The sequence below is a fragment of the Coregonus lavaretus genome (assembly GCF_964263955.1).
Source record: "Coregonus lavaretus genome assembly, contig: SUPER_35_unloc_3, whole genome shotgun sequence".
Lineage (NCBI taxonomy): Eukaryota > Metazoa > Chordata > Actinopteri > Salmoniformes > Salmonidae > Coregonus > Coregonus lavaretus.
Window position 1 is genome coordinate 1988685 of NW_028167179.1, and position 23758 is coordinate 2012442.

General features: G+C 47.2%; 2 protein-coding genes across 2 annotated transcripts in view; both read left to right on the top strand.

Moving 5' to 3' along the window:
• Positions 1 to 23758, top strand: part of LOC311110283 (uncharacterized protein) — a 107889-nt gene that overhangs the window by 61501 nt on the left and 22630 nt on the right. The window lies entirely within an intron of this gene.
• On the top strand, positions 7344 to 10404 carry LOC311110299 (uncharacterized protein; the record flags this gene model as incomplete). Its single annotated transcript, XM_084188835.1, has 3 exons — positions 7344 to 7614; positions 8022 to 8152; positions 8354 to 10404. 3 exons carry the CDS (start codon positions 7344 to 7346, stop codon positions 9599 to 9601), a joined length of 1650 nt encoding a protein of 549 aa, XP_084044961.1. The 3' UTR covers positions 9602 to 10404.

The following is a 23758-nucleotide window of genomic DNA, read 5'->3' on the forward strand; positions in this document are numbered from 1 at the left end:
TTTGCACATTCCGGGCCAAAACAAAATGTCCCGTGCTCTCTGTTTGCACTTTTCCATGCCCATGTGTCCAGCATGGATCTTTGTCAAAATCTCTTCTCTGAGACTGGTAGGAATGATGATTTTCTCTCCTTTGAAAATGATTCCGTTGATCTGTGATAGTTCGTCACGATGGTTCCAGAACTCTGAGACGCTCTGAGGGCATTTTCTCCTCTCCTCAGGCCATCCTGACTGTATGACTTTCCTCAGCTGTGTGAGTTGTGTGTCTTTTTCTGTTTCTGCTCGGATCTCCTTCAGTTTTGTGTCACTAACTGGTAAGTTGCTGTACACAGTGTGCACCTGCATGTCCATGCCTTCACTGAGGCTGCTGTCCTTGTAGGTAAGAAACTTCCTGGAGAGTGTGTCTGCGACAGGGATGTCTTTGCCTGGACGGTGAGTGATTGTGAAGTCGTATTTTTGTAGTTGAAGGATCATTCTCTGTAGCCTTGGCGGGGCTGCGGCTAACGGTTTCCTCATGATTGACTCGAGGGGCTTGTGGTCTGATTCCACAATGACTTGTCGTCCATAGACATACTGATGGAAACGCTTACATCCGAACAGAATGGCGTACAGCTCCTTTTCGATTTGAGCGTAGTTGATTTCACAGTCTGTGAGAGATTTGGAAGCGTAGCCGATGGGTTTTCCTTCTTGCAGTAGCACTGCCCCTAGTCCATACTTTGACGCGTCCACCTGGAGTCTGAGCTCTTTGTTGGGGTCGTAGTAGGCAAGGATTGGTCCTGGTTCTCTCGTGATCAAGTCTTTCACTTTCTGGAAAGCGATGTCGTGTTGGTTGTCCCAGAGGAACTCACTGGACTGCTTTAGCAGCTGACGCAGGGGTGCATTAGCATTGGAGAGGCTGGGTGCGAACTTGGCTAAGTAGTTGACCATGCCAAGCACTGTTTCCAGCTCTGCGCGGTTCTTTGGTGGCTCCATTTCCTTTATGGCTGAGATCTTCTGCGGATCTGGCTTGATTCCATTCGCTGTGAGAAGATGCCCGAAGTAGCTGACCTCTGTAGCGCCGACTGTGCTCTTCTCGGGGTTGAGCCGGACTCCTCTCTCGCGGGACCTTTGCAGCATCGCGCTGAGGTTTCTGTCGTGTTCCTCTTTGGTTCGACCATAGACAAGGATGTCGTCCACAATTGCCACGACTCCGTCGAGGCCTTCGTACACCTCGTCGATCTTTCGCTGAAACTCGTCTTGGGCTGAGATAATCCCGAAAGGCAGGCGACGGAACCTGTAGCGTCCAAACGGTGTGTTGAACGTTGTGAGCTTAGATGACTCTTCTGTGAGCTTGATAGCCCAGTAGCCTGATCTGGCGTCCATGACACTGAAGTAGCGTGCACCCGCTAGCTTGTGTGTGATGCCATCTAGCGTCGGTAAGGGGTAATGGGGGCGTTTGATAGCCTTGTTCAAGTCTCTTGGGTCGAGACATACTCTGAGCTTGCCTGTCCGTGGTTTCTCCACCACCACTAACGCGTTGACCCAATCCGTCGGTTCTGTAACCTTGGTGACGATGTCAGATTGCTCCATGCTCTCCAACTCTTTCTTCAGACGGGCGCGGAGAGCAAGTGGAATCTTTCTCGGTGGGTAGATCACAGGGGTTGCGTCTGGGTTAAGGTGAATGGTACATTCTCCTGGGAATAGTCCTATTCCTGTAAAAACATCAGCAAACTCCTCCATGACATTCTCTATCTCTACTGGTGCTGTCACTGATAAAACTAGCTTGATAAGGTCCATGTCTAAACATGCTTTAAGACCTAGCACTGCAGGTGCTCGAGTGTCAACAACGTAAAAGTCCAACATCATGTCCCTTTCCTTGTATTTGCATTTGAGAGTGCATGTGCCTTTTACTGGGAGCTGTTCACCACCATAACCAGTCAGTCTGCGCGTGGTGGGCTGTAGCTCACACTCAGATGTCAAGCTTCTGTACTTACTCAGAGGAATAATGTTTACTTGTGCACCAGTGTCTAGTTTGAATTTTAGCTCTGTGCCTTGTCTTCCTATCTCAATGTCAGCAAAGGCTTGCTCTGTCTCTGATATCTGACTTTTCTGTGTCACTGAATCAATAAACAGTTCATCAGCATTTGACTCTTTGATTGACATTTCATCTTCACTCACTGTATGTACTGTTTTTCCACGGTAAACTCTGCACACTTTTGCAAAGTGATTCCATTTTCCACATTTAGTACACTGTTTGCCTTTAGCTGGGCAATTCCCCTGTTCGCCATGCACTTTGTATCCACAATATCCACATGTTTTGGGGCGTTTGGAGTCTGTGTCGCTCTGTTTTGGAGTTCTGTCTGTCTCCGCTCTGAAACATGCTCTCTGGGCACTGGAGGTGTGCTTTGATGTCTGCCTGACTGCGTGCACTGCTTGTTCACGTGATGCGCTCATGCTGCCGCCTGAAATGGTTTTCATCTGAACCTGTGCTAGCTCGTGAGATCTGGCTATGTCGATAGCTTTGTCCAGCGTTAACTCTGATCCAACATTCAAAAGTTTCTCTCTCACTCGCGGTGATTGTATTCCAAATACAATACGGTCCCTGACCATCTCATCCTTGTTTGCATAATCACAGTCTTTCACAAGCAGACGCAGCTCAGTGACAAACTGTTCAAACGATTCACTAGCGCCTTGTACTTTCTCATGGAATTTGTACCTAGCGAAAATTGTATTGGTCTTTGGCAAAACATATGCTTCAAAACGATCGTAGTATGTTTTCAGTACCTTTGATTCAGCCTCGGTAAGTGTCCATGTGTTGTAAATGTCTCTCCCTTTTTCACCGATCCAGAGGAGCAGGTAGCTGCACTTTCCCTCTTCTCCTCTTTCCTTCAGAGGACCTGTGAACATCAGCTCCACATGCTGTTTGAACTTACGCCATGCATCGGGTAGATTTGTAGACCCCCAATCCATTCGAGGTGAAGGAACTCCAGCAAAATCCATCTTTTAGTCCTTTTACTCTGACACCATGTCTTGTTTTGTACGCTTTGTACACAATAATAAAATGCAGGACGACAGGATATTTATAAACGTAGCTCTTTATTAACTAGCTATAACGTGCATGTCCATGTGTCTCTGGCCATGATCATCCTAGAATGACCTCACCACCTGGGTGGTCTTAACCAATCATTGCACAGTATGATGCATCCAATTACAATTCAGTATGGTGACACATATGAATATTACACGGCCTTCGCCCCGAAAGTCATGGCTATGTCCTACAGGTCCTTATCCTTCGAGCCATTTCCCTTTTCACCTCCTCCTTTTGCTTCTGAAGATCAACAGAGGTTACATGCCCTGTGTCCGGTGTGAGCTTTATGCTTGTAAATTGAACAGACTTTTTGCCTGTTTTGCTAATCCAGCTCGCGGCAGGGCGCTCTCTAAGCAGCGTCTCTCCCACTGGATTGTGGAAGCTAACTCCCTGGCATATAGCGGCAAGGGTTACCTAGCGGTGTACACACCCACTTCACCAGGGGTCTGGCAGCGTCTCGGGCATAGTTTAAAGGGTTGACAATAGAAGATATTTGTGCTGCAGCGAGTTGGGCAACACCACACATTTGTTTTGGTTTTATCGCTTGGATGTCACTGCTCCCAGTGTAGCCCACAATGTGCTTACGGCTGGGACAGGGGAAAGTCACTAGGCAGTGCGCTGTGTGTACAATACCCAGACTGCCGCATGTGGCAGGGTCAGGCCTAGGCGGTCTGCCATGGGCCGTTTCATTTAGTATCTGTTGGGGTCACTTGGGGAGTGATTATATTTCCCCATAGTTTGTTTTACCGAAGTTGACTGACTGAAAGGGAACGTAACGTTATGACTATAACTACTGTTCCCTGAAGGAGGGAAACGAGGTAAAACACCTGTTCAGACCCGGGCCGCCCATTCCTAAAGAGCGATATTAAATTGAAGGAATTAATCCTGTGGAAGGCGGGGCTTCCAGCAAGGCACAGATTTCATTGGCCTTGTCAGGCGTGATTGTAGACTCAGGCAGTCGAACACAAAACAACAACTGAACTTAGTCTCCATGACAACAGACTGGCTGAGACCTGGGCGAGGTGTAGAATTGGTCTGCGGGGACTGGGAGATTTCTGTATGCGGCTGTAGAGAACAGACACAGACTCTGCTATCGATGCTCCATCTTGCTCCTATAGTTGTGATTCAGAGAGACTGATTGCACCTCAGGTTAACCCCCTAACAGGTGCTGCCTTCAGCCTGCCTTCTATAGGATCTATCAACTGGAACATGGACCCTGTGACAACACAGACACTCCCTGGCCTTCATCCTCCTCACAATCTCCTAATGTTAAACCAGACCTCAGACAATGCCAGTGCCTTAACACTAGTAGTAACGCTATCAGTAGATCCAGTGGCAAAGAGAAGCGCTTCACGTGTTCGTTCTGTTGGAAAGCCTTCAGTTTCCACAAACAGGTGGTGATCCACTAGAGGATGCACATGGGGAGAAAGCAATCGGCTGCCACATTTGCCCGGACAGTTTCTCCGACTCGTCCAACCTGAAGAGGCACCAAAGGATTTCTTACACAGGGGAGAAATATTGCAGCTGCCCCAGTGTGAGAAGAGGTTCTCCCACCAGCACCAACTGAAGATGTACCTGAAGATCCATACAGGAGAGAGGCCATTTGCCTGTAAGCACTGCTGGCAGAGGTTCTCAGAGAGGAGCTACCTCAAGATATACCAGCAGAAAGTGCACACGGCCCATGTATAGTGTATAGTTCCAGTCAGTTTTAGATAGAACGCCCGCCTGTGGGGAAAACAACCTAGGTTCAAACGCAATTTTCTTGTTGTCTGCTTGTTTTAGTGAATTACAAAACTACATTCAAGAAAAGTACAACATGTCTAAAGATTACTTTTCAACATTTCCTCCTCCAGAGCGTTCTCACTACTTAGAAAAATGTAATATTGTAGGTCTTCCCTCATGCCCCTTTTCATAACGGTGATACCAGCCACGTGAGTGAGTGCTTGCTAGCTACCGACCGGAACATTAAACTAGCCAAGACCAACAACACAAACAAACAGCTACAAGTAGTGAGTGGATTTACAAATTGACTATACTAAACAAGTTAAATGTCTAACCTGTGATTACATGTTTTCCACACACATATCTGGCTACGTGTAGCCTGCTTGGACACCGGGCCCCCACATTTCCCACACCGAATAGCCAGAAGCCATATAGGGCTCTTCTCGCAGGCTCTATTTCCCTATGTGGGAGCATTGCAATCCGTAGGTCAGGATTTTTGGCCAGTTAAACACAGCAACTTTTTGGCATATTTTGTTCATTTCTGTATAACAACAAAATCGACGACGAAATCGTCTCTTTCACAATGGGGGTGAATGGGAAAGAATGTTTGTTTTCCCCAATTTGTGGGCACGGTCTAGGGGAATTGCTTATTATTACGTGAATATCTACTCAGACTATACTGATATGTAATGTAGGACTAGTTTGTTTGTAGTTAATTATGTTGGTTATGGATGTAGTAGAGAACTGGATGAGGAGAACTGAGGAAAGAATGAGTATGATGAGGCAGAGTAGATGATATGGTGATGGTTGGTGTGATGGGGTCTTCATTGATGAAAAGTGACAACCTTGTCCTGTTGTTTGATGCTGGTGTTTTATAATGAGGAAATGATAGTGCCTTAATTCATGTTTACTTGACATAATGTAGTGAAGCTGTGTAATGTAATGTTGAATAATTTCCAACGTTTTCTAAAATTGATTTTATCAAAGCGAGGATACCAGATTTACAGAAAATGTAGTGTTACCATAGTGAGAAAGATTATTCTACTTTTTGTTTTTTTCGTATCGTTTTGTGCAATAAAAGTACTGTACTTCAAAGTTATGAGTATATGACCATTTTATTGAAATTGAAATACAAAATGGACTCTGTGCTGACTGACTTAGTTATTTTTGTATCATTGCAGGGACTGAGCTTCCCTGATCTCAGTCAAACCAAAACATTATACTTAATTCTTGAATCAACACATTTAATAAACTCCAATAGCTCCATATTGTTAGGTAATTGAACCACAGTGTTAGAGATGGGCTTGACTGTGGGCAACATGTTTCTGTGTACAGCAAAGAGTTTCTTATACAAACCTATATGCTTTTCTGTTCAATTTGTGTTTACAGTCTGCAGTCCATGAGGACCTGCTGATATCCAGTGTTGCTGGCGTGAAAGACTGGACCTCTGGGATCCTTGTCACAAACCCAGGCCCTGGATCAGAACCCTGGATCAGAAGCCTTTGCTCTTCCTTCCCAAGTCAAAACCAGGACCCAACCACGAGGGACAGAGACTCCACCACCACACAACAAGTAGACAGATCCTCAGTCCTGCTAGTCATCAGAGAGACCGAGGTTCCAGTCAGGGATCCAGTCTGCAGCCCAGACTCTTCTCTTCACAGTCTCAGTGCAGGGATGGAGCAGGGCCTGGGGCTGATAGAGATAGACCCTCCTGTTCCTATGATACAAACACCACAGTATCCATGATGAACAGAGCAGGTCATCCTGGGCTTCAGACTTCACAGAAAGTGGTGGGAGACCCCCCTGATGGTAGTCTATCAGCAGGTCTGTCTTCTCCTTCAGAGTCTTGTGTTTAATGCCTGGTGACTGGGTTCATAGAAGGGCCTGGAACTAGGTCTAGCCTTCCTTAGCTACCTCATGGTTACCATATGAATACAGACAGGGTCAGTATGGGCATTCACCACAAAAGGTACCTAGCATCTAACACTAGGGCTAAGAGGATAATTAACCACATACCCCTCATTAACCCTTTGTTAACTTGTCATTTGAAACAGGCTTGTGTAAATAACCGTTTTTATAGAGACAGTAAACCTAGGTTAGAACAAGGACAGTTTAATATTTACCTTACTGACGTGATGTAGATGGAATAAAGTCATTCTATTCTTTTCTACTATATTCTTGCTAACACACTTCTTTCTAATCAAGTCTGCTCTGAGCTTGAACGATAAGATACTGATCATGAATAGGATCTTTGATGTGTCAGTACCGCATTTCAAAGAACAGCGCTCATACATTTTTCATTTAACCACACCCTTTGAGCTATGACGCCTCCCAATTGGATCCTTTCTCTCCAGTGTTAACGGAAGTGAACATTAACAAGAACAATTTTGTATGTTAGTGTTTTTGTTGTTATTAAGACGTTTATTAACACCCTGGAACTCAACATATGACTAATTGATCAGCAAAGAATCACATATTTAATTACCGTTGGAGACGGGATTTGGTTGATAGGTGTTATCTAGGTAATGCAAGCTAGCTGCTAACAAAGGCTAAATTGATGTTTTTTCACACTCAAATAGCCTCTATTATGGAGGTGCTAGCGAATGCAGCCGTGGCAGAGATCTGTAAACTCGTAGACGACGACTATGCAGTGTTTCGTTTGGAAATAACTCAAAGCCAGAAAGAAAACAGGGCATTGCGGAGCAAACTACAGCTACTGGAACTTAAGGTGGCACGGGAACGCGGAGAAAGGACAGCGCAAGAGCGCGTCCTTGCTAGTAGTCCTTGTAGTGTCAAGATCCTCGACCAGTACAGAGGAATGGCAAGAGGTACATTTTGATTTTGCAGAAGGCAGAGGCTCTGGGGCCTGTCGCCCCGTTCCCCTCAGCGCATGTGTTCAGATGTGTTACCCAGAATTGGGTCTTGGTCAGTGTTTGGATAGTATGCAATACTTCCCTGATCTTGTAAAACATTTTAATTTTACCAGGCAGGTCAATTAAGAACAAATTCTTGCACAAAAACACAATACCATATTCTAATTGTCATGCTCAATTAAAATAATGTGATGCAAGGAACATGATCAATCAATCAATCAATAAATAGTATATCAAGATGTTATGAGAAGTGTTACCTTACATCCTTGTCAATTCTAGACAGTGTCAAAAGTGTACAATATAGCGTTGAGCATTGACAGTAGCTAACTTAACCACCCCTTTTCCCCCAATCACTATCTTAGGTGAAGGATATCTCACTGGAGGCCACAGGAGCTTTGTGAAGCCAGCGGGGGACAACGCGTGGAGAGATGACCAACCCATAGCTATAGATGAGGGGAGTGGAACCTCAACCCAGCATGTTATCGTGAAAGAGGTTAGTGTCATAGTTTAACATAAAAAATGACAGTACATAAAATGTGGCCAGTTTATTTCAGAAAGGCTCCCCTCAGCTATTCACTTGCTTACATGTACATCCTCAGTTATCTGCCATAGGGGAGCTTGTGAGACTTCCCTATGACATTGTTATCCAATTCTACTCATGTACCGGTAATAACCTCCTCTCTTCTTGTGTCAGTCTGCAGATGCAGAGGCTGCAAGTCCTGGGGTCAAGCTGGAGAGGTCTGAAGGAGAGGAGGACCCACGGCACAGCAGAGACATCCAGACTGGAGTGGCTGGAGCGCCCCCCGTAGCAACAGAGGACCCCACCATTGCACCAGCGCCGCCCAGGACCCAAAGCAGCATTACGGAGGTCAGTGGAATGCTGAACGACGTCCTCAAGTCAGAGACAGACAATAAGACTTTAACGGTGCTGGAGCGACAGAGCTGTCCTCCTGCTCGCCACTCAGAGTATTTACTTTATGGGAGACCGAGGACGGTTCTGTCCCATCAGGACTCAAGTGACACATTACAGAATGGCAATGATCCATCCTATTCATACGCTACAGAGACAGAGATGATACCTGGTGACATGCCTGTGGGCTTAGATACACAGACTAATCCAATGAGAGGGGACTGGAACCGGTACAGTAGTAGTGTATACTCTGAAGGGTGCCTAGATAAGAAAGGGGAGGGTCTGGTTATAGATGAGGTGAAAGTGGAATGCGACGCTCCTCTGACATGGAATGTAGATGAGACTCACTTAGGAAAAGGACACTCGCAGGGCAGCACTAGTGACTTCATAGACTACAGGGAAAGCTTAGAGACAAATCTAAATGTCGCAACCCACTCCCCTTTACACACGCTCAGGGATCGCGACCCAGAGTCCACGTTGATGGCACCTTCCAATTCACACGGCTGCGTCCTTTTTGATCAGGTATTGAATTCAAAGGACCAAAGGGCCAAGACTCGGGGAGGGGGAGCAACATCAGGCAATAGTAAAGAGAAACAGTTCCTCTGCATGTTCTGTAACAAAGGCTTCAGCTGCCCCCAGAAGGTGGAGATCCACCAGAGGGTCCACACAAGGGAGAAATTATTCAGCTGTACCCAGTGTCACATGCGCTTCACCCAGGCTGGCACCCTGAAGAGACACCAGAGGGTCCACACAGGGGAGAAACCCTTCAGGTGTACCCAGTGTCACATGCGCTTCACACAGTCTGGCAACCTGAAGATCCACCAGAGGGTCCACATAGGGGTGAAACCCTTCAGCTGTACCCAGTGTCACATGTGCTTCTCCCAGGCTTGGAACCTGAAGAGCCACCAGAGGGTCCATACAGGGGAGAAACCCTTCAGCTGTACCCAGTGTCACATGCGCTTCTCCCACACGTCCAGCTTGAAGAGGCACCAGAGGGTCCACACAGGGAAGAAACGATACAGCTGCCCCTAGTTTGGGTGGGGGGTGGGGTTGGTTGCAGGGACTCTTCTGTTTTTACATCAGTGGGAAGCTGGTTCCATCATTGGGGTGCCAGGACAGAGAAGAGCTTTGACTGGGCTGAGCGGGAGCTGATCCCACATCGGGGTGGGACGGCCAAGAGACCAGAGATGGTAGAACAGAATGCTCGGGTTGGGGTGTAGGGTTTGAGCATAGGCTGAAGGTAGGGTGGGGCAGTTCCCCTTTCTGCTCTGTAGGCAAGCACCATGGTCTTTGAGTGGATGCGAGCTTCGACTGGAAGCCAGTGGAGTGTGCCGAGGAGCGGTTGAACACTTTGGGAAGGTTGAACACCAGGCGGGCTGTGGCATTCTGGATAAGTTGCAGGGGTTTGATGGCACAAGCAGGGAGCCCAGCCAACAGAGAGCTGCTGTAGTCTAGACAGGACATGACAAGAGCCTGGATTAGGACCTGCGCCGCTTCCTGTGTGAGGAAGGATTGTGCTCTACTGTTGTAGAACATGAACCTGCAGAAGCTAGTCACTGCTTTGATGTTTGCAGAGGATTACAGGGTGTTGTCCAAGGTCATGCCAAGGTTCTTTGCACTCTGGGAGGGGGACACCGTGGAGATGTCAATCGTGATGGAGAGGTCTTGGAGCGGGCAGGCCTTCCCCGGAAGGAAGAGCAGTTATGTCTTGTCGAGGTTGAGCTTGAGGTGGTGGGCCGACATCCAAGCTGAGATGTCTGCTAGGCACACATAGATGTGTGGTTGTCATATGGTATATTTAACACTTGTTAATGTTTAATAAACACAAAATGGGACTTTTCATTCTAAGACTTTCATTGAGACGCTCTTTAGTATATATCACTTCTGATCTCACCCTATTCTGGATACACCCGACATCACTTTATAACCAATATACACATACTAAATATACATACACATACCCACACACTAACAAACACTTACTGTACAGGTTTGTCTGATGATGACTTTTGACTTATCATAACAATAGTTATTTTTACCCACAACATATTTATGTCCACCATAATGGGTTTAGCATCAATTAAGTCATTATTTAACGACATTATAGGACTCAAATGTGAGGATAGGTAAACACTCCATGTTGAAAGTGTGTTTATTATCTGTGTGTGCGGGTGTGTATGTACCTTAGTCTGTGTAATCTCTATCACCTGTCTCTTCCAGGAGGGTCTAGAAGTGCTGCTGGTGAAGGAAGAGGGGTCTGGGGATCCCTGAGGGTAGTGATGGGATGATTGATACAAGAGCTCCGATGCCGTTTTCAAAGCACTACTGATTCGACAACGTATCGCTGCTTGTATCAAAGTAACAATACCACGTGATGATGACGTTCAAAGCTTCGGACGTCACAGTACCATCTGACAGGTGTCGGAACTTGGAACTGACGGTGCCTTCAAGACAACTGGGAACTCTGAGAAAAAGAATAGGTCTAATCAGGACGTCAGTGATCTTCAGGTCGGAAAGTCGGTGCTGTAGAAAGAGGCCCAAGTTCTCAACTTGGATTTCCAGTCGGAGCATGTTTTGTTCCAGAGTACCCATTTATCTTGAATGCACTGAAGTCTGACGTTTTTTCCCAGTTTCGAGTTTCCGGTTGTTCTGAACAAGGCATGAGAGCGCCGACCTCTGCTGGAAGCTTTCAAAAATCTTTGCATTTTGTCTAGATAATTCAGTCTTATCAGATGGAAAGATAGTTCAGGACATAGAGCCACATGGCAGATGAATCTATCCTGAAACCATAACACAGTATCGAATCTTGAGAGCCTTTTTTATTTCTCAAAACATTGATTGTAAATGAAACACCTATCATAGTTGTTATTGATAATGACCTAATTATGTATCCAAAGTTTGTTGTCAATATGTAAAATTGAGTTTAAAAAGTTTAATTCAAACCCAAGGCAAAGTTGGCAAGCAGTTACCACGTGATAAATGACGTACAAAGCTTTGTTTGATCCCTCAGTCAGTAGCTTCGAAAACAGCGACCTCTGCTGGACAGTACTTACAGACATAAACTGTGTTCGAATACCCATACCAACATACTGTATACTACATTTTTACATTTACATTACATTTTATACTACATACTTAATGAGTATATACTACATACTATATACTATTAGTTCATTTTAGTATACTGTAAACGAACGGTATCGTTTTAGTTGAGCATACTGGCGCGTCGCTTGTCTACCGGAAGTTGATGCTGTTGCTATGCAGCCTCTTGCTAAATTGTTAGCATAACAAATGACTAGCTAGACACCAATCCCATTTGACTTGTATCCTTAGTATTTTGGCAAATTTAGTACGATATCTGGGATCTTTTGGCATACTAACTATATCCATACTATGACCAATAAGCATACTACATACTCAATTTAAGTCACAAATAGTATGGTTAGTGCAGTTAGTATGAGGATTCAAACCCAGCTGTCTAGACATTATTCTACTTTTGTCACCTGACAGGTGTCTCAGCCTGTAGAGCAGTGCAAGTCTCTCATCTTCTGAAGGCACAGGATTTAATTCCCCTATAAAATTATTTTTTTTGTAAATAGTTTTATTTCAAACACTGGCTACATTGTATTTCTAACTTTTAAATTCTGAGTTTAGATAAGCATAGGCTGTTCCGTTTTTTATTTAACATCCTAAATCAACAGAGCCCCCATCTTTTCTAAAGTTGCAATTAAAAAAAAAAAGTTTCACACATTTTTGTTAATTGTATTTTTAATTGTTTTATTATTATTCTTATATATTTTTTATGATTATTAACAACAAATTAATACAAAAAGTACATGGGGGAACACAAGTATATATTTTAAAAAATATACAAAAGGACAATTGGGCTAGGGGGTACAATATCACATTACACAAGGACCTTAAGAGACTAAAATATAGTTAAATTAAATTTTGTAAGGTAAGAAAATGTGTTTTGTTTGTAAATTTACATTTTCTAATATGACATTTGGCCAAAATGTCCATACTGTGAGACGCCTAAGACAGCGCTACAGGGAGACAGGACGGACAGCTGATTGTCCTTGCAGTGGCAGACCACGTGTAACAACACCTGCACAGGATCGGTACATCTGAACATCACACCTGCGGGACAGGTACAGGATGGCAACAATAACTGCCCGAGTTACACCAGGAACGCACAATCCCTCCCTCAGTGCTCAGACTGTCCGCAATAGGCTGAGAGAGGGTGGACTGAGGGCTTGTAGGCCTGTTGTAAGGCAGGTCCTCACCAGATATCACCGGCAACAACGTCGCCTATGGGCACAAACCCACTGTCGCTGAACCAGACAGGACTGGCAAAAAGTGCTCTTCACTGACGAGTCACGGTTTTGTCTCACCAGGGGTGATGGTCGGATTCGCGTTTATCGTCGAAGGAATGAGCGTTACACCGAGGCCTGTACTCTAGAGCGAGATCGATTTGGAGGTGGAGGTGGAGGGTCCGTCATGGTCTGGGGTGTTGTGTCACAGCATTATTGAACTGAGCTTGTTGTCATTGCAGGCAATCTCAATGCTGTGCGTTACAGGGAAGATATCGTTCTGTGCGTGATTTCCTGCAAGACAGGAATGTCAGTGTTCTGCCATGGCCAGCGAAGAGCCCGGATCTCAATCCCATTGAGCACGTCTGGGACCTGTTGGATTGGAGGGTGAGGGCTAGGGCCATTCTCCTCAGAAATGTCTGGGAACTTGCAGGTGCATTGGTGGAAGAGTGGGGTAACATCTCACAGCAACAACTGGCAAATCTGGTGCAGTCCATGAGGAGGAGATGCACTGCAGTACTTAATGCAGCTGGTGGGCACACCAGATACTGACTATTACTTTTGATTTTGACCTCCCCTTTGTTCAGGGACACATTATTCCAGTTATGTTTGTCACATGTGTCAGAACGCTGAGTGTGGATGTGGTGCAGGGAATCAAGCGCAGGAACAAGGGTGTTCGTCAACAGACTTTAGTAATCCAAAAGTAACTCCAAACAGGTGAATAGCCAACCCAACCGGGAGGCATGAACAAATTACGCACACACACAACAGTGCGTAAAAACAAGAAAAGGCGCACGCAGTGCGGACTCTCGACACAAACAACACGAGAGAGAAAACCCATCAACAGCAACAGCTGACATAACAATCACACATAACACCTGACCCAACACACGATAACTAAATAGGAAACAAAATCAAACACTAACAAGGGACAGGTGTACAAACAGACAAAACCAAACAAACATGAAACATCGAACGGTGGTAGCTAGTACTCCGGGGACGATGACCGCCGAAGCCTGCCCGAACAAGGAGGAGGAGCAGCCTCGGCCGAAACCGTGACAGTACCCCCCCCTTGACGCGCGGCCCCAGCCGTGCGCCGATCCCGGCCTCGGGTCCGACCAGGACGACGCGGAGCAGGGCGCGTAGGATGACCCCGATGGAACTCGGTCAGCAGGGACAGGTCTAATATGTCCCTCCTCGGCACCCAGCACCGCTCCTCCGGGCCGTACCCCTCCCACTCCACGAGATATTGGAGACCCCCCATCCGGCGTCTCGAATCAAGGATGGACCTCACAGTGTACGCCGGAGCCCCCTCGATGTCCAACGGGGGCGGAGGAGTCTCCTCTATCTCATAGTCCTGGAGTGGACCAGCTACCACCGGCCTGAGGAGAGACACATGGAACGAGGGGTTAATATTCCTGTAATCAATAGGCAGTTCTAACCTGTAACACACCTCGTTCAACCTCCTCAGGACTTTGAATGGCCCCACAAACCGCCGACCCAGCTTCCGGCAGGGCAGGCGGAGGGGCAGGTTTCTGGTCGAGAGCCAGACTCGATCTCCAGGTGCGTATACAGGCCCCTCACTGCGGTGGAGATCGGCGCTCGTCTTATGCCGACGGATGGCCCGCTGCAGATGGACGTGGGCAGCGTTCCATGTCTCCTCCGAGCACCGCACCCACTCATCCACCGCAGGGGCCTCGATCTGGCTCTCGTGCCAAGGTGCCAGAACCGGCTGGTACCCTAACACACACTGGAAAGGGGTTAGTTGGGTGGAGGAGTGGCGGAGAGAGTTCTGCGCCATCTCGGCCCACGGAACGTATCTCGCCCACTCCTCCGGCCGGCCCTGGCAATAAGACCTCAGAAACCTACCCACATCCTGGTTGACACGTTCAACCTGCCCATTACTCTCCGGGTGGTAACCCGAGGTAAGGCTCACCGAAACCCCCAACCGTTCCATAAAGGCTCTCCACACTCTGGAGGTGAACTGGGGGCCTCGATCAGACACTATATCCTCGGGTACCCCGTAATGCCGGAAGACATGGGTAAACAGAGCCTCAGCGGTCTGTAGGGCAGTAGGGAGACCCGGCATGGGAAGGAGACGACAGGCCTTCGAGAACCGATCCACAACGACTAGGATGGTAGTATTCCCCTGTGAGGGGGGAAGGTCTGTAACAAAGTCCACCGAGAGGTGGGACCAGGGTCGTTGTGGAACGGGCAGGGGTTGTAGCTTACCCCTGGGCAAATGTCTGGGCGCCTTACACTGTGCACACACCGAACAGGAGGAGACATAAACCCTCACATCCCTGGCTAACGTTGGCCACCAGTACTTAGTGCTAAGGCAGTGAACTGTCCGGCCGATACCTGGATGTCCAGAGGAGGGGGACGTATGAGCCCAATAAATGAGGCGATCGCGTACCTCGAGCGGAACGTACGTCCGACCCACTGGACACTGTGGAGGACTTGGGTCGGTGCGTAACGCCCGCTCGATCTCTGCATCGACCTCCCATACCACCGGTGCCACCAGACAAGACTTTGGTAGTATGGGAGTGGGCTCAACGGACCTCTCCTCCGTGTCATACCGCCGAGACAGGGCATCTGCCTTCCCGTTCTGGGACCCAGGGATGTAAGTGATTTTAAACACAAACCGGGCTAGAAACATAGTCCAGCGGGCCTGGCGAGGATTCAGTCTCCTAGCTGCCCGGATGTACTCCAGGTTACGGTGGTCCGTCAAAATGAGGAAAGGGTGTTGAGCCCCCTCAAGCCAATGCCTCCACACCTTTAGGGCCTGTACCACGGCTAACAGCTCCCTGTCCCCTACGTCATAATTCCGCTCCGCCGGACTGAGCTTCTTAGAATAAAAGGCACAGGGGCGGAGCTTAGGTGGTGTGCCAGACCGTTGTGAGAGGACGGCCCCAATACCGGCCTCGGACGCGTCTACCTCTACCTGGAATGGTAAAGCGGGATCCGGATGTGCCAACACCGGCGCCGAGGTAAACAGGTCCTTCAGTCTCCCAAAAGCCCTGTCCGCCTCAGCAGACCACCGCAAGCGCACCGGACCCCCCTTCAACAGAGACGTTATGGGAGCTGCCACCTGTCCAAAACCCCGAATAAACCTCCGGTAATAATTCGCAAAACCCAAGAACTGTTGCACCTCTTTCACAGTGGTTGGGGTTTGCCAATTACGCACAGCTGACACCCGGTCAACCTCCATCTTCATCCCTGACGCAGACAACTGATAACCCAAAAAGGAGACCGACTTCTGAAAGAATATACATTTCTCTGCCTTGACATATAGGTCATGCTCCAACAGTCTCCTCAACACTCGGCGCACCAGGGCTACATGCTCAGCTCGGGTAGAACTGTACACCAGAATATCGTCTATGTACACGACTACTCCCTGCCCCTGCATGTCCCGGAAAATCTCATCTATAAAGGATTGGAAGACTGAGGGAGCATTCATTAACCCATATGGCATGACGAGATACTCGTAATGACCGGAGGTCGTGCTAAATGCTGTCTTCCATTCATCGCCCTCTCTAATGCGCACCAAGTTATTTGCGCTCCTGAGATCCAATTTTGTGAAGAACTGAGCACCGTGTAATGACTCCGTCATAGTCGCAATCAGAGGAAGTGGATAACTGTACTTCACCGTAATCTGATTGAGACCGCGGTAATCAATACACGGGCGCAAACCTCCATCTTTTTTCTTCACAAAAAAGAAGCTTGAGGAAGCGGGTGAAGTGGAGGCCCGTATGTATCCCTGTCTCAGAGACTCGGCGATGTAAGTTTCCATCGCCTTCCTCTCCTCTTGAGACAAGGGATACACATGGCTCCGCGGGAGGGCTGCTCCTGACTGGAGATCTATCGCACAATCCCCCTGTCTATGAGGCGGCAGCTGCGCCGCCCTAGTCTTACTAAACACCAGTTTCAAATCCTCATACTCGGGGGGAATATGCAGTGCTGGCATTAGATTCGGACTTTCCACCGAGGTCGCCTCTATGGAAACACCCAGACACAGCCCCTCACACTGAGCAGACCACCCTTTAAGAGCCTTCTCTCGCCACGAAATAGTAGGGTCATGGGTAATCAACCAGGGAAGCCCCAGCACCACCGGATACGCAGGAGAGTCAATCAGATAGAGCTGAATCGTCTCCTCATGACCCCCCTGCGTCACCATCTTAAGGGGCGCTGTGACCTCCCTAATCAACCCAGATCCTAACGGACGGCTATCTAGGGCATGTACAGGGAAAGGCTTATCAACGGGAAGGAGAGGAATCCCTAACTCTACACAGAACTGGCGATCTACAAAATTCCCAGCTGCGCCTGAATCTACTAGCGCCTTATGCTGGGAACGAGGTGCAACCTGTGGAAAACAAACAGGCAAGGTTATGTGAACGACAGAAAGCTCTGGGTAAGTAGGGCGCCTACTCACCTGGGAGGACTCCCCAATGCGTGGCCTGCCTTCACCTCCACCGGGGGACCTTCCCCAACACCTAGCCGCGGTGTGCCCTCCACGGCCACAGTTGGTGCAGGGAACGGCCCCCCTCGGGTTCCTACTCCTCCGTTCTCTAGCGCCAGCACCTCCGAGCTCCATAGGGCTCGGCTCGGAGGTGCCGGAAGGTGGAATGGGCAACCCCCACCCGGGACGTCCACGGGTGGCGAGCAGGGTGTCCAGCCGAATGGCCATGTCGACCAGTTGGTCAAACGACAACGTGGTATCCCTGCACGCCAACTCTCTCTGGACTTCCTCCCGGAGGCTGCAGCGGAAGTGGTCTATGAGGGCCCGCTCATTCCACCCTGCATCTGCCGCTAGAGTCCGGAACTCCAAAGCAAAATCCTGTGCGCTCCTCATCCCCTGTCGGAGGTAGAACAGACGCTCCCCCGCCGCCTTCCCTTCTGGTGGATGGTCAAACACGGCACGGAAGCGGCGGGAGAACTCCGCATAGGTAATAGTAGCGGCGTCTATTCTCCTCCATTCGGCGTTGGCCCACTCCAACGCCTTGCCGGTGAGACAGGAGATGAGGGCGGAGACGCTCTCGTGTCCCGAGGGCGCCGGGTGTACGGTGGCGAGGTAGAGCTCCACTTGCAGCAGGAACCCTTGACACCCGGCAGCGGAGCCGTCGTACGCCCTCGGGAGCGAGAGCCGAATCCCGCTGGGTTCCGGAAGGGGGACAGGAGGACTGACCGATGGGGATGGTCCGGTAGGTGGGGGCGTGGGTACCCCGCTGCTTTCCCATCGGTGGAGAGTGTTCATCACCCGATCCAGGGCGTGACCGATCTGGTTGATCCTGTCCTCCTGCCCACGAAGACGGTCCTCCATAATGTCCGTTGGCGCGGTTGCTCCTGCTGATTCCATGGGTAGATGTGTGATTCTGTCAGAACGCTGAGTGTGGATGTGGTGCAGGGAATCAAGCGCAGGAACAAGGGTGTTCGTCAACAGACTTTAGTAATCCAAAAGTATCTCCAAACAGGTGAATAGCCAACCCAACCGGGAGGCATGAACAAATTACGCACACACACAACAGTGCGTAAAAACAAGAAAAGGCGCACGCAGTGCGGACTCTCGACACAAACAACACGAGAGAGAAAACCCATCAACAGCAACAGCTGACATAACAATCACACATAACACCTGACCCAACACACGATAACTAAATAGGAAACAAAATCAAACACTAACAAGGGACAGGTGTACAAACAGACAAAACCAAACAAACATGAAACATCGAACGGTGGTAGCTAGTACTCCGGGGACGACGACCGCCGAAGCCTGCCCGAACAAGGAGGAGGAGCAGCCTCGGCCGAAACCGTGACAACATGCCTGTGCAACTTGTTCAGTTTATGTCTCAGTTGTTGAATCTTATGTTCATACAAATATTTACACATGTTAAGTTTGCTGAAAATAAACACAGTTGACAGTGAGAGGACGTTTATTTTTTTGCTGAGTTTAATATCTGTGTGGAGAAAAATTATGCTTATAAATTAAGGACCTGCTGATGAAAAGCAGAGTGTCACTGGAACTTTGTCAATATTATAATTGCAAACCTACATGAAGTTAATGCCACCAAAAGTAGAGAAGACACGATGAGGAATAAAGTTCCACATAGAAGTGGGTCTTCTTAGGAATTGTTTTATCCAATTGATCTTATAAGTATTATTTAAGGTAGTAAAGTCCAGAAACTTCAGCCCACCATACTCATAAGTGTTCATTACAACAGTTATCCTAATGTAATGAGTATGGTTTCGCCACAGAAAGTTGAAAAGCATCTGGTCTATCTCTTTGCTTTTTTTACTGTCATATGTTAGCCTAGAGATACCCTTAGCCTTCGTTATTAGGACTCTTCCTTTTAAAGATGTCCCTCTGCAGCCATTGGTTTAGCTTCTTCTGGGGTTTTTTAATAAGAGGGTTCAAATGTAGTAAGCCTATAGACTTCTGATCCTTAGTAATGTTTATGCCTAAATATGTAAGTTCGCCTTTCACTGGAATACCATAATATGAAGGTGTCACACAATCTTTGACAGCCATGAGTTCACATGTATTAATATTAAGACATAGAATCCTTTTCCAAAACATCTGGTCTATCACATTGATTGATATGGGAATCAGACTAGCGTCTTTCAGAAAAAGTGTAGTATCGTCAGCCAGCTGGCTTATAATAATTTATTTACCAGCTATGGAAATACCTTGTACAGGATTATTATTTAAAGAATTTGTAAGAAGTTGGATGATTAATAAAAACAGATACGGTGAGAGAGAAAAATTAAGCAATGTTGTCCTAACTCAAATCTAGGTGAGGTGCCATGTTTCAGTTTGATAGAGCTGTTACCATTCGTATAGAGTCTTAATAGCCTTACAGAAAAAGTCCCCAAAGCCACATTTCTCAAGGGAGTGGAAGAGGAACTGATGCTCTACTGTGTCAAATGCTTTATAAAAATCTGAAACTAAAATTAAGCTATCCTCGGTTATTAGGTCTGAGTAGTCAAGTATGTCTAATACTAGTCTGATATTGTTAGAAATATGTCTGTTCCTCATAAAGACAGACAGTTTCATCAATGATTGCATTCAGGACTTCTTTAATTATTTTTTGCAAGTAGTAAGGCTAATATCCTATAGTCATTATTAAGAAGACAAATTGGATGGCAGTTATCGATGAGCAGTACTTATTTTTTAGGCTTAGGTATCAGTCTTATTAACCCCTGACTCATTGTAGGAGGGAGAACATTGTTTTTAATACTCTCTAAAAAATACTTCAAGTAGGAAGGGAGCTACTTGTTCAGAAAATAACTTGTAAAATTCTGACGTAATTTCATCAATACTTGGGGATTTATTGTTCTTTAGATGTTTGATAGACTCGTTAATCTCTTCAACTACAGTGAGGTAAAAAAGTATTTGATCCCCTGCTGATTTTGTACATTTGCCCACTGACAAAGAAATGATCAGTCTATAATTTTAATGGTAGGTTTATTTGAACAGTGAGAGACGGAATGACAACAAAAAAATCCAGAAAAACGCATGTCATAAATGTTATAAATTGATTTGCATTTTAATGAGGGAAATAAGTATTTGACCACCTCTCAATCAGAAAGATTTCTGGCTCCCAGGTGTCTTTTATACAGGTAACAAGATGAGATTAGGAGCACACTCTTAAAGGGAGTGCTCCTAATCTCAGCTTGTTACCTGTATAAAAGACACCTGTCCACAGAAGCAATCAATCAATCAGATTCCAAACTCTCCACCATGGCCAAGTCCAAAGAGCTCTCCAAGGATGTCAGGGACAAGATTGTAGACTTACACAAGGCTGGAATGGGCTACAAGACCATCGCGAAGCAGCTTGGTGAGAAGGTGACAACAGTTGGTGCGATTATTCGCAAATGGAAGAAACACAAAATAACTGTCAATCTCCCTCGGCCTGGGGCTCCATGCAAGATCTGTGCCAAATGTCAGCCTCGAAACCTTAATGACTTGGAGAAGATCTGCAAAGAGGAGTGGGACAAAATCCCTCCTGAGATGTGTGCAAACCTGGTGGCCATCTACAAGAAACATCTGACCTCTGTGATTGCCAACAAGGGTTTTGCCACCAAGTACTAAGTCATGTTTTGCAGAGGGGTCAAATACTTATTTCCCTAATTAAAATGCAAATCAATTTATAACATTTTTGACATGTGGTTTTCTGGATTTTTTTGTTGTTATTCTGTCTCGCACTGTTCAAATAAACCTACCATTAAAATTATAGACTGATCATGTCTTTGTCAGTGGGCAAACGTACAAAATCAGCAGGGGATCGAATACCTTTTCCCTCACTGTATGTCCTCCGAGCTGCGATGCTCGGCGAAACGCAGATAATGGCTCTGAAGGAACGCGTTCTTCCTAGCAGCTTTCCAGACAGCATCCCTGTAGAATCTGGCAGTGAAGAGGATGATGATACCCCTTGGTCTTGAATCGTTTTTCTGTTTCTTCTTGCCGAGGCGATGCACAACGTCGACGGTATCACCAACTTTGTTCTTCTCTGCAGGCATTACTTCTTGGCAGATGCGGATAGCCTCGCGTCGCACATCCTCATTCTCATTCTCCACCTCGGGCATGTCGTAGAGTCTCAGGATCCATCTTCTTGTGTTTTGCTCCAGATCAGTGAGACGTCTACGGTAGACATTGTTATTCTGTTCCACCTTTTCAACTTTAGCCACCCTCATTTTCACATCCTTGATTTCACCACATGCAAACTCCAGTCTTTTTCAAGCCTTTGATTACCATGGTGTTTGCGCCTACCATTTTCTCAATGGCGTCCAACCTGGAGTTGATGAGTAAGGAGTGGGTAGCCACGATGTCAGAGTCCATGTTGGGTTTTTTGGAGGGTGGAGGTAACGGAGTAACCGGTAAAGAGGGGAACTCGTCATCTTCAACAGCCTTCGAAAGCGTGAGATTATCCATAGGGCATGCGTAGTTATGGCAGTTGTGTGACGAGTACTGAGTATACGAAGAGGCAGGAATAAACAAGGTAAAGGTTTACTTAACAATGAGAAAGAGAATAACAAAGAGTGCGTAAACGACACAACGCTAACAATCACACACAACAACGAACGAACAGTCCAGGGCTACATAGTGTTGGTGATGAGGTGCAGGTGCGCTGGAGGTGATTAGGGTGCGCTGGGTTTCCATTCCTGTATTTGCCGAGGTGGCGCGCTCAGACCCGTGGCTCAGTAGCCCGGCGACTCAGAGCGCCGGAGGGGAGCAACGGGAGACGTGACAAGTTGTCTATAAACACGTTCCTCTCTTGTTGATTAGCAATAGAACGGCTAGCTTCTTCCTTTCTCTTTTTGTCACGACTTCGCATGGACATGCCAAAATAAATGATCCACTTATCATTCCAGTTGAAAGTTCTTGTATCTTGAGCAAATAAAAACTATAATAGGAATGACTGGAAACAACTTTTTTTTTCTCACAATCTTTCTGAAGTTTCAAAGTAACATTACTACGTGATCAATGACGTCCGATGCTTCGTTTGGTCAGGTGCTTTTTCGAACCATGCGTTGCAAAATGCGCAATCTCACTGATTTCTGTCAATACAAAGTTGCTTTCATACACCGACCTCTACTGGACACCTTATTTATCTCTGATTTTTTTCATTTTCTAGTACGTCAATGCTAGTGCAGGTAGGGACAGGAATTTGGGATCCGACACTAGCATAGGCACAATATATAATCCTGGCTATGGTTTAAAATGTTGTTTCTGTGAAACTACACTATCTTCCCATAGGTTGTTCAAGTACCCGCTACCAACCTCTGAGGGGCTCACAACTTATTTTTATGGGTCCACAGTATTCAGCAAACTAGACCTGAGGCAGGGATACCTCCAGGTTCCCATGGCACATGAGAGTCGAGATCTCACTGCGTTCATAGCACACAGGGGGCTGTTCAGGTAAAATGCATGCTATTCGGACTCAGCTCTGCGCTCAGCTGTTTCCAGAAGATTATGACTCTTCTCCTGGCAGGCATCCCTGGAGTGTCAATCTATCTGGATGACATTGTGGTGCACGGTGCATCACAGACAGAGCACGATTCTCGCTTGCAGCAGGTGTTTCGTCAGCTCTTCGAGAACGGGGCCAGACTCAACACTGAAAAGTGTGTGTTTGGGGTGTCAGACGTTGAGTTTCTTGGATACAGGCTCTCCAGCCAGGGCATCACCCCCAACCTGTCCCATGTGGATGCCATTCTCACCTTGCCTGAGTCTCAGTCCGCAGCACAGCTGGCATAATTCCTCGCCATGGCAACATACTACTTACAGTTTCTTCCAAACTATGCTGAGACAACTGCTCCTCTTCGACGGCTTCTGAAAAAAGACGCACCATGGACATGGACTCAGGACTGTCGGGATGCTGTGCAGGAGCTCAAGGTGCAGCTCATATCGACACATCAGCACAAACAATTGTCACCTGTGATGCCTTGGCACTCGCCCTTGGAGCTGTTTTGTCTCAACTGAATGGAGGCGTGGAACGGCCAGTGGCTTTTGCCTCACAGGCCTTGTCTCCGACTGAACAAAAGTACTCTGTTTGAGAGCGGGAGTCCCTGGCTTGCATGTGGGCATGCGAGCACTGGCAATTGTACTTGTACAGCAGACCATTCAAACTCTGCACAGACCATCAAGCTCTCACAGCACTGCTGGCCACACAGGGCTCTGGACACAAGCCTCTACGGCTTTTCAGATGGGCAGACCATCTGAACCAGTATTATTTTGATCTTGAGTTCACCCCGGGATGACACAACGTTGTGGCTGACCTGCTGTCCAGGGCGATCTCACCTGCATCAATGGTGTGCATGGCAACAGAGGGGGACGACGACAACTGGGTCCACATGCTACATGGCCCACTGAAAGCTACAG